The 10,906-nt window shown below is 55.4% G+C and overlaps 1 protein-coding gene across 1 annotated transcript; it reads left to right on the forward strand.

Annotated features, from left to right (window-relative positions):
* The first annotated feature begins 375 nt into the window (after positions 1 to 375).
* Positions 376 to 9,775, forward strand: DACT3 (dishevelled binding antagonist of beta catenin 3). The gene is made up of 4 exons (XM_032614779.1): positions 376 to 748; positions 6,124 to 6,220; positions 6,388 to 6,540; positions 7,527 to 9,775. The coding sequence occupies exons 1-4, from the start codon at positions 500 to 502 to the stop codon at positions 8,912 to 8,914; spliced, it is 1,887 nt and encodes a 628-aa protein (XP_032470670.1). The 5' UTR covers positions 376 to 499; the 3' UTR covers positions 8,915 to 9,775.
* The last annotated feature ends 1,131 nt before the right edge of the window (positions 9,776 to 10,906 follow it).

Below are 10,906 nucleotides of genomic sequence, written 5' to 3' on the forward strand. Positions count from 1 at the left end.
TATAGATCACCCCTGCCCCTCTCGCGGGACAGTCCAATGGTAGCCAGACCTCTCCCGCAAGGGGGCGGAACCAGCTGCAGGGGAGACAAGGACCAATGACATCGGGGCAAGGGGCAGACTTGTTTCATTGTGACGCGTGGGGGCATGGCCACGGCCCAAAGGGAGGTGAGAAGGGGGGCGTGGCGAAGAGGCCAGTAAGCAGAGCGAGTAGGCAGCTGCGAGCATGCGTCGCGTTGGGGGGCGCGGGTGCACAGCAGAGCATCTTCGTAAGGAAAGGTACCAGCCAATAAGCGATGGTTGCTCTGTCGCCTGGGGCGTGGCCATGCAGATAAGGCGCGGGTGGGCGGCCCAATGGGCGGGCGCCTATGCAGATGAGACGGTGACAGCCGGGCCAGCGGGCGGGCGGGCGGGCGGGCAGGCGGGCTCTCGGGGCGGGGAGGTGGGACCGGGAGAGGGGTGGCCGCGGGGCCCGGCCGGGCTGGGGCGGGGGGCCGCAGCCATGATCCGGGCCTTCTCCTTCCCGGTGAGCCCCGAGAGGGGTCGGCTGCGGGGCTGGCTGGAGGGCAGCCTGGCCGGGCTCTGCGAGTTACACTGGCTCCGGGAGAGGCAGGAGTACCGCGTGCAGCAGGCGCTGCGGCTGGCCCAGCCCGGAATGGGGGGCGCCGAGGCCGAGGACGAGGAGGACGCCGACGAGGACGAAGATGCGGCGGCGGCGCGCCGGGCCGCAGCGGCCCTGGAAGAGCAGCTGGTGAGGGGCCGCCTGTCCGTCCGTCCCTCTGCCCCCGTCTGTGTCTGTCTGTCCGCCTGTCTCGGCTGGATGCTCAGACACCCGTCCGGGTGGGGGAGGGAGGAGGGGGAAAGGAGAGGGGGGTGGGGCTGGAGGGTCGGGGCGGCGGGCGGGATCAGGCCTCTCCGCCCCCAAACTGGGGAAGGGGGCTGCATTGCCTCCGCCGGACCCTCAGGCCCATTCCCTACACCCCTTCCCCAAAGAAAATCCATCTGGGCGCCAAGTATGTGTCAAGCTCAGGCTGAGTATTTGGCGAGCGTTGTCTTCTTGCAGCTTGGGGGGCAGGGGGTGATAGTTCCCACTTCACAGAGAAAAAAACCCTGAGCCTCAGAGAAGGCAAACGACTCACCCAAGGTCACACGGCAGGATCCAAACATGCCTCTCTCCCGGCCTCCATACCGGGGCCCCGACTTCCCTAAGTCCTGGTGTGCTTGGAGATCTCCGGAGGGGGTGGGGAGGGGGGGAGGGGATCCTCGGGCCTCCTGAGGGAGGGATTGCTGCTGAGAGGAAGTTCACAGTCCCTTAGGATCCCACGGTGATCTTGACCCTCTGTGACACTTTCCCTCCTTTCCTACCTGGCCACAGCCCTGGTTAAGCCAAGAGGTGGCAGATTGAGGCAGCATTGGTGTCAGACTTCTAGATTCCCTGGGTGCTCTGATAGTGGAAGATGAGCCAGAGGTCTCCAGAATTACTTAAGGAGCATCACCCCTCTTTCCCTCTCTATGCCATTTCTTAATTCTCCTGACCTCTTCCTGGGTTTCTTGCACTCTTTTCCCAACTGCCCCATCTCTGTGACTTTGTGTCTATTTCTCCGTCTTTCTCAATCCTCTGTCTCTCTATCTCTGTCTCCCTGGCCTTCCCTTCTCGCATTTCTGCACCTCTCTCTCTTCCTGCCCCACATCCTTGTCCCTCTCTCTCTTCCCCTCCCCCCAGCCCGCCAGGCCCCAGACCCGGGCTTCACTTGCTGATCCCATCCCCAAGCCTGTGTGTGGTCAGAGCTTCCCGTTTGGGGAAACCTGAGCCGAGGTAGTGGGGGGAGGGGGCTCTCCCTGCTACTGACCTCGACTGCCCCCTCCCCAGATGGAGAATGGGGAGGAATACTGAAGCCAGACTCTGGGGCTGCAAGCCCAGTCCCTCCCCCCCAGCCCCCCCACCCCCGGCGGGGAGAGGGACCCTGCACATTCTTCTCTGGAAACAGAAACAGCTGTGGGAGGCCTCACCCCCTCCCAAAGTTAGAGACGCGTTATAGGGGCCTTCAGCAGCTCACCCCACCCCGAGCTGGCTGGGCTTGGGAAGGCACCTCCCACCCCTCCAAGGAAAGGGAGAAGGCATGCGGATGGGCCAGCTGTGTCCTGCCTCCCTGTCCCTCATCCTCTGCCTCTCTCTGCCTCAGTCTCCCCCTTCTCTGCTCCTCTGTCTACCCCCCAGCCCTCAGTATCTCCCCCACGAGGTGGTAGTGGAGGGGCCTCTTCCCCCCACAATCTCCAGGCAAAGCTCCGTCCCAGCGTCAGGGAGGAGGCGGTGGCAGGCAACGGGAAGGAGACAGCGCCACTGAGGGAGGAGCAGAGAAGCGCTAAATATAAACTCCTCTGGTGTTGGGGCTTCCTGGGTCCTTCCAAAGAGGGGGTGGGAGCCTCCTCTGGTCCCTGAGTCTCTGTTTTATGAAGCTTACCCCTCCACCCCCCTCCCAGGAATACACTCCCTTTGAAGCAAGAAAGATGGAAGCCAGAGTTGGTTCGTTTCTAATAGGAGTGATGGGGATGAAGGGAAAGATTAGGGGTATCTCAGAGAAAAGAGGCAAGAATCCTGAATGGAGGCAGGAGTCCTGTTCTCTCCCACCAAGGAAAATGGTCCCCTTCCAGCAAGAAGGATTAAAGTTAGACTTGCAGAAGGACTTCCTGACAGAGATAAAGGGAATTGGACACAGATTGGGGGCATGTGAGTGGGGGCAGCCAAGGTCTGGGAAAGTTTGGGCAAAGGGGTCTCCAGGGGTCCGAACCACATTCATGTTAAACCTGCCTGAGCTGGAGAGCCTCAGGCCCACTTGCTGAAGGGCTTGCAAAAAAAGGATGAGGGGCATTGTGGGTAGGCAGGGAGCCAGATTCAGGCCAAGGACCTTCTGGTCTTTTAAAGATTTGTCCCTTTGCAGCTGGAAGAAATGAGGTCAGACTTACAAATGGGGTGGGGGTGTGTAGACTACGGGGGTGCTGGGGGGTCCAGGCACAGGGGAAGAGGAGGCCTCTGCTGTTTATCTTCCAAACTCCTACTCTTCCCTGCAGTGGAAGAACTGAAATTAGACCTGCAGAACTTACCGAAAAAAAAAAAATCTTTTTTCTCTTATTTCTAATTACACAAGTAAAACGTGATTTTATATTTTCCTTGTTAGAACTTCATAGCTTTCATGTAATAATAAAAGCCAGCATTTATTAAGTGCCTAAAAGGAACTGCTGTTTAAACTCATTTAATCCTCACAACAACCTCATAGGAGAGGGAGTCGAATGATGCCCATGTTACAGATGAGGAAACTAAGGCCCAGAGAGGTGAAGTAACCTGCTTAAGGTCACTCAGCTGGGAAGTGGCAGAGCTGAATTTGAACCCTGGCAATCTGGCTCCCAGCCGTGCCTCCATAAACACTTCATCCTGCCATCCAGTCCCCTCATCCCTCCCTTGACCCCCTAAATGCACCCTCTCCCCTGTGATCACCACCACTGTCACCCTGGTGTGAGTTCTGCATCTATGCGCAGAAACAGCTTACATACCAAGATACGTAGAGTTCGCTTTGCTTTTTTTCAAATTCCAGTTTCTTGGATGAGGTGTCAGACACTATGGACAGTGGTTCTCAAAGTATGGCCCGCTGGACCACTAGCAGCGTCACTGGGGAACTTGTTCGAAATGCAAATTCTCAGGCTTCTGCCTGGAATCAGAAGCTCTGGAGGTCAGACCCAGTGATTTAGGTTTTAACACGACCCCCCTGGTAGTTCTGACTCACCCTTATACTATACATTCTGCATTTTTCTTTTTCCACTCCATGATAGGTCTTGGAGATGGTTCTATATAGAAATTGCCTCATTCCATTTTAACAGCTGTATAGTATTCTGTGGTATTCATTCATTCCTTCCCCAAATATTTCCTGAGCACCTACTTTGTGCCAGGAGCTGTTCTAGACACTGGGGCGGGTTGGGGGGGGGTGCATGTGGAGGTGGGGGAAGGCACAGCAGTATATAAAACAGACAAAAATTTCTGCCCTCCTGGGGCTGGGGCTGACAATCTAGGGAGAAGGACAATAAACAAATAGCCTGATATGTCACTTTAAGTCAGGAGGTCATTACTGCTATGGTGGAAAAAAGGCAGGGCAACCCAGGTGCAGAATGATCAGGAGCTATTTTGGAAAGAGTGGTCAGAGAAGGGAGCCTGTAACAATCTGAATGAAGCAAGGGAGAGAGCCAGGAGGGTGTGCTGGGGAAACACATCCCACCGAGGTAGGAGCGTGTGTGATATGTTCAGGAAACAGCGAGGAGGCCAGTGTGGCTCCAGCAGAGTAAGCAAGGGCATGACTAGTGGGGGACAGGTTATGGGGTATAGGGGCGGTCCTTGATGTTTTTTAGCCACCCCTGAGGCTGCACAATTCGGCTGCATTCCTGGCTTCTGCTCAAAGATGACACCACCCTGAGCATCTCTTTACACGCAGGGCAGGAGCCCAAAGTGGAACGATTTGTTGACTTTCCTCCCATAAACAAGCCCAGATGGGGGCTTCTGTTCTAGGGGGGAGGGGTGGGGACTGGGGCCCAGGAGAGCAGCCGAAGGAGTAGGAAGCTGCGGGGCGGGGGTGGGGGGGGGGGGCGTTGTCTGCGGGGGAGCCGGCCAGTCTTTCTGCCCTAAATAGGCAAGGCTGGGCGTCTGCCCTCTCAGCCCCTCCTCCCTCCTTCCCTCCCTCCTGCCGCCTGCCGTCCAGACAAGCCGCTTTTGTCTGAGGGTCAACCGTCTGCCTGAGGCTGCCACCACCTCTGGCCTCACCCAGATCCGCGTGAGACTTTTCCTGGCTCTGGCCCTGTTTTCCAAAATAGGGTTAAGTCCTAGTGTCTTGGAGACCCCATCTGTGTTGCTTCAGCCCCTACCCCCACCGCGTCATAGTCACTCCCCTTTTAAAGGGTTTTCACCTTCATTTATCCACATCTGCTAGGAAATGGTCTTTTCCTGCAGCAAGGATCCAGGGTAGACTCCATCGAAATTTCCCATGGGGATGCGGAGCTGCAGCAGACAATGGGGGCTTCTGGGTGGGAATGGAGCAAGGGCAGGAGGAGGATGTGGTCCTTGCTGGGGACAAAGGAACCCGCTGGGGTTCACCGCTGTAGTACAATACCACTAAGGCTAGATTCACAGAAGGACTTTCCAGTAGGCATGGGGGGATTCTTTCTGAGAGGAGAAGCAAAGATTTATGAGTCATGGTCAGCCTATGTCATCCAAATGAGGGAAAGAGTCAGTCTGCAGCAGGGAACTTCCCTGGTGGTGCAGTGGTTAAGAATCTGCCTGCCAATGCAGGGGACACGGTGTTCGAGCCCTGGTCCAGGAAGATCCCACAAGCTGCGGAGCAACTAAGCCCTTGAGCCACAACTACTGAGCCTATGCTCTAGAGCTTACGTGCCACAACTGCTGAAGCCCATGCGCCTAGACCCCATGCTCTGCAATGAGAAGACCCCAGTCTCCACAACTAGAGAAAGCCCGCGCACAGCAACAAAGACCCAACTCAGCCGAAAATAAATAATTAACTTTTTAAAAAATCTGCAGCAGGAAGGACTTAAGGAAGACTTGCAGAAGGACCTTCCATTGGTTATAAGGAGCAGTGGGGGAAGATAGGAGCATCTGAGAAAGGAGAGTCAAAGTCTGGGAGAAGGCAGACAAATGGATGGCTAAGAGATCTGCTAGGTCCTCAACACCAACTTTTAGCGGTGAACTGCCCTTACAGCAAGAAGACCTGAAGTTACACTCAAAGAGGGACATTCTAATAAGGTTAAGGGGCCATGAGCACCAGATAGAGGGAAGAGCTGATAGGGAGGGGACAAGGGATGGGGACTTCTGAAGACTTATCACTCACACTTAAGAGGGAACGAGGTGACTGCAGCATGAGGGACTAGAGTTAGACAACCAGAGGACTTTCTAATGGGATGAAGGGACAGAGATCTTGAGGGGGATCCTGGAACTTGGGTACTCTTTTACCTTTCTGAAATCACAGCCTCCCTGTCAAAGTGAAACCCTGCCCATGAGCTCCTAGAATAGGGGACCAGTTGGCAGAGGGCTCGGGGGTACTTCTGACCATCTTGTTTTTCCCACCTCCTCAGGAAGCCTTGCCCGGGCTCATCTGGGACCTGGGCCAGCAGCTGGGAGACCTGAGCCTGGAGTCTGGGGGCCTGGAACAGGAGAGTGGGCGCAGCTCGGGTAAGCATGGCTAGAGGTAGTGGGGTCTGCCTGGGACACCCCACCTCACTGTCTCCTGTTTCTCAGGCTCCCCATTCTATGCCTCTTGATCTCCTCCTTTCCTCCCCACCCCTGGTTTCCCCTTTCAGGACCCCCTGATTGTCTCTCCCCTTCTTTTTGGAATCCAGGCTTCTATGAAGACCCCAGCTCCACAGGAGGTCCGGACTCACCACCCTCGACCTTTTGTGGGGACAGTGGCTTCTCTGGATCTGGCTCCTATGGACGCCTGGGTCCCTCTGAACCCCGGGGCATCTATGCCAGCGAGAGGCCCAAGTCCCTAGGTAAGGTGGGTGGGGTTGGGCCCCCCGAGAGCCAGGGAATGGACAATAAGAGGATGCTTTTAAACACAAGCGTCTGAGTCAGACCAACCTGGATTCGAATTCTGGCTGTGACAGTCCCTTTTTGTGTGATTTTGAGCATGTTGCTACTTTCTGGCCCTCTGTTTCTCCATCTGTTAAAATGGGATTAATGACAGCACCTACTTCATAGGGAATTTTTGACTATTCAGTGAGCCTCTGCCCTAAGACGTTGAACTTGGCACATGGTAGCCATTAGGTAAACAAAAATTGCTGTTCATTTATTCAAGTAAGTTTCTGAGTCCCTACTATGTGCACTCCTAGCACATATCCTAGGGCTGAGGGATACAGCAGTAAAATCACTGTCTTCATGAAGCTGACATTCTAGTGGGAGAAATAATATACAAGCTAAATAAGTAAAATATCTGGGATATTAGATATTGACATGTACCATGAAAAGAAAATTAGGGAAGGGGACGACAGCGTGTCCCTTGGAGTTGGGGAGGAAACTCCAATTTTAGAAAGTATGGCCGGAGAGGAGGTCACTGAGACTGTGACATTTGAGTGGCACCCTAAAGTAAGTGAGGGAGTGGGCCAAGCAGATACCCTGAGGGAGGAGTAGTTCAGGCAGCAGGAACAGCAAGTACAAAGGCCCTGAGGCTGGAGCGTGACTGGCCCCTTCATCCAGGCCAGTGTAGCTGAAAACCTATAAATGTAGAGGAGTTGGAGGTCAGAGACACAGATGCAGGACAGACCAGTCAAGGTCTATAGGCCACTGTGAAGATTTTGTTATCAACCTAGTGTGCGAGAAGGGGTGAGAGCAGGTTGTGTGTGTGTGTGTGTGTGTGTGTGTGTGTTTTGTTTTTAATGGGAGTGAGAGAGTAGGAGAGGCGGTGGGCAATTTGCCCCTCCTAGGCTCATTGGGAAAGGGCTTTGAGAGCCTCTCTTCCTTTTTTGCCTCCCTCCCCTAGGAGACGCCAGTCCCAGTGCACACGAGGCGGTGGGCGCCCGGGCAGCCGTGCCCCGGTCCTTCTCGGCGCCCTACCCGACGGCTGCGGTCCCGGAGGCCTGCTCCTCAGCGGAGCGACGAGCCCGCGCGGGGCCCTTCCTGACGCCCAGCCCCCTGCACGCCGTGGCGCTGCGCAGCCCGCGGCCGTGCAGCCGTCCTCCCCCGGACTCGCCAGACGCCGCGGGCTCCGGGCGGCCCCTGGACGGCTACATCTCGGCGCTCTTGCGCAGGCGCCGCCGCCGGGGGGCGGGCCAGCCCCGGACCAGTCCCGGGGGCGCGGACGGGGGCCTGCGGCGCCAGAACAGCGTGCGCCAGCGGCCGCCCGACGCGTCCCCGCCCCCCGGAGGCGCGCGGTCCGCGCCGGAGCCCCCGGTGGAGCGCGCGGTGGGCCGTCCCGCCAGCCCGGCCCCCTTGGGCCGCGGCTGGGCTTCGCCATGGGAGTCGGAGGCGGCCCCCGAGCCCGCCGCACCGCCCGCTGCCCCCTCGCCCCCCGACAGCCCGGCCGAGGGCCGCCTGGTGAAGGCACAGTACATCCCAGGCGCGCAGGCCGCCACCCGCGGCCTCCCCGGCCGCGCGGCGCGCCGCAAAGCGCCCCCACTAACCCGCGGCCGCAGCGTGGAGCAGTCCCCACCCCGGGAGCGTCCCCGGGCCGCGGGCCGCCGCGGACGCATGACCGAGGCTTCGGGCCGCCGGGGCTCGCCCAGGGCTCGCAAGGCCGCTCGCTCCCAGTCCGAGACCAGCCTTTTGGGCCGCGCCGCCGCGGTTCCTCCGGGCCCCCCCAAGTACCCTACAGCCGAAAGAGAAGAGCCTCGGCCGCCACGGCCCCGCCGTGGTCCAGCGCCCACTCTCGCGGCTCAGGCCGCGGGGTCCTGCCGCCGCTGGCGCTCCACGGCCGAGATCGACGCTGCCGATGGGCGCCGAGGCCGGCCCCGCGGTCCCGCCGCCCGAGGCCCGGGTCCTGGCCCATCCCCGTCAGCTCCTCAGCGCCGTTTGCTCTATGGCTGCGCGGGCAGCGACTCGGAGTGCTCGGCCGGGCGCCTGGGGCCCCTCGGACGCCGGGGCCCGACAGGCGGCGTCGGCGTCGGCTACGGGGAGAGTGAATCTAGCGCCAGCGAGGGGGAGTCGCCTGCCTTCAGCTCCGCATCCAGCGACTCCGATGGCAGCGGTGGCCTCGTGTGGCCGCAGCAGTTGGTGGCAGCCACCGCGGCCTCCGGGCCAGGGGCTGGTGCAGGTGTAGGGGCGCCCGCGGGCCCCGCCAAAGTCTTTGTGAAGATCAAGGCTTCCCACGCGCTCAAGAAGAAGATATTGCGTTTCCGTTCGGGTTCTCTCAAGGTCATGACTACAGTGTGAGTTTAGAGGTTTGCTTGGGCTCCCCCTTCATGGCCTCTGCACCATCACACCCCCAATCACTGACCCTTCTACACCTCCCTTCCAAAGACCACCATTTTCTCTGCTTCCAAAGACCCTTCCTCACTGCCCCATCCACTGCAGTCTTGGTTGAAAAGGCTCCCCCTCCACCACAGGGAGGAATGGGGGAGGAGCCCTGTTTGACCCAGTTCAGCTGCTGGATCTGCAGCCCTTGGGCAAGAAAGTTCCCTTTCTGTGGGCCTCACTTTCTTCATCTGTACTATGGGTGTACTATGGTATGCAGCAGGGGTAATTCAGTTTGAATTTCCCCATTTTAGTTTAGACACTTAGTCCGTTTGTTCCCCTTCATTTCTCTCACTGAGCCTTCTTATTCCTCCTTTCCATGCCCAGATATGGCCCCCCCTCATTCACAAAGTGCCCCCCTCCGTGTCCCTGGACCCTTAGGATACCCCCTTAGCACCCTGGTCAGAGACTCTGTGTCTGACCCAGACGGTGCCTGCAGAGTGCCCTGGGAAGGGAAGGAGCACTGACTTTGGGGTTTTGAGGGTCAAGTAGAAGTTGGTAACACCTAGAAAGAAAGACTCTTTCACCTCCCTCCCCGGACAGATATGGAGGATTGGGGGGTAGAAAAGGGGAAGGAAGATGGCTTCTATCTCGTGGCACCCTCTGTGAGAGGGAGTAGGGGGAGTCCAGGATGACCCTCAGTTGTTCCGATCCAGTATTTTTTTTCTTTTTTTAAACTTACTGTATTTATTATGACGATGGTGACTCCCCAGTGCACAGGGGGGCCAGAATCTGTGTGTTTCTCTAACCTCTTTGTAAATAAATGCACAGTGTTACATACGTGGTGGTGGACTCTCCTTCTGTGGCTAAATGGGCTTTTCCTTTGGACTAATATTTATTGAGCAACTACGGTTTGCTTTGGGTATGTAGTGTCCAGAACCAGATGGCAGATCCCAGGGTAGGTCTCAATAGCATTTTCTTACCATTGAATATTTTACTTCAATGACTCTGACCTTTGGTTGAGTTTTGTTTGGTCATAAATATGGTTTCATAAAAATGGAAATAATAAAGAAATAAAAAACAAAAAAATTTTAAATGGAAATAATGTAGGTAAAGGGACAGCCCCAAACGCCTTCTCTCGGAAGTCATCATAATCAGTTTGATGTGCATCCTTGTATGTTTTCCTTTATGTGTTTGGATACATATATGAATCTTGTAGCTATATAAATATATGTAACTATATATATGCGTATACATATAGTTATACTCTATATAGGTAAAACTATATATTTACATAAATTGAGCCATATGTATGCATTGTTTATCAATTTTTTTTGTTATCTGTGCCTGGAGATTTCTATATGGGAAGGATTTTAATTAATTGAATCTCTGAGGGTTTAGTACTATTTAGCTTTTCTATTTTATTTTATTTGTTTATGCTTTTCTATTTCTTCTTATGTCAGTTTTACTAAGTTGTATTCTAGGGATTTGTTCATTTCATCTAAATTTAGATGACGTATTTTCCTATCACTGTAGTAGCTGCATACGATTCCATGGGGTCGGGGGTACCCATAATCTAACCCTGTTGTCAGCTCCTCAGTTCCTTTGCTATTTTGGACCTTACTGCAGTTATGTCCTTGTACATGCCTCTTTTTTGCATATATGTATTTCTGTAGGATCCACTCCTAGAAATAGACTTGCTTGGTCATTACAGTACCATCATTTAAAATTTTTTAATTGACTTGGTCACACTTCCTTCCACTGAGACTGCCCTCAGTTGACATTTCCAACAGCAACTCCTGAGATGCCCATTTTTCCACTCCTTCACCAAACAAGAGATGCTATTAATCATTTTCATTTTGCCAATCTGGGGGGGGGGGTGCGGAATGGTGTTCTGTTTTAATTAGCATGTCTCCCTACTTTCTTTTTTTTATATTTATTTATTCATTTATTTGGGCTGTGCTGTGTCTC

The sequence above is a fragment of the Phocoena sinus genome, chromosome 19 (assembly GCF_008692025.1).
Source record: "Phocoena sinus isolate mPhoSin1 chromosome 19, mPhoSin1.pri, whole genome shotgun sequence".
Lineage (NCBI taxonomy): Eukaryota > Metazoa > Chordata > Mammalia > Artiodactyla > Phocoenidae > Phocoena > Phocoena sinus.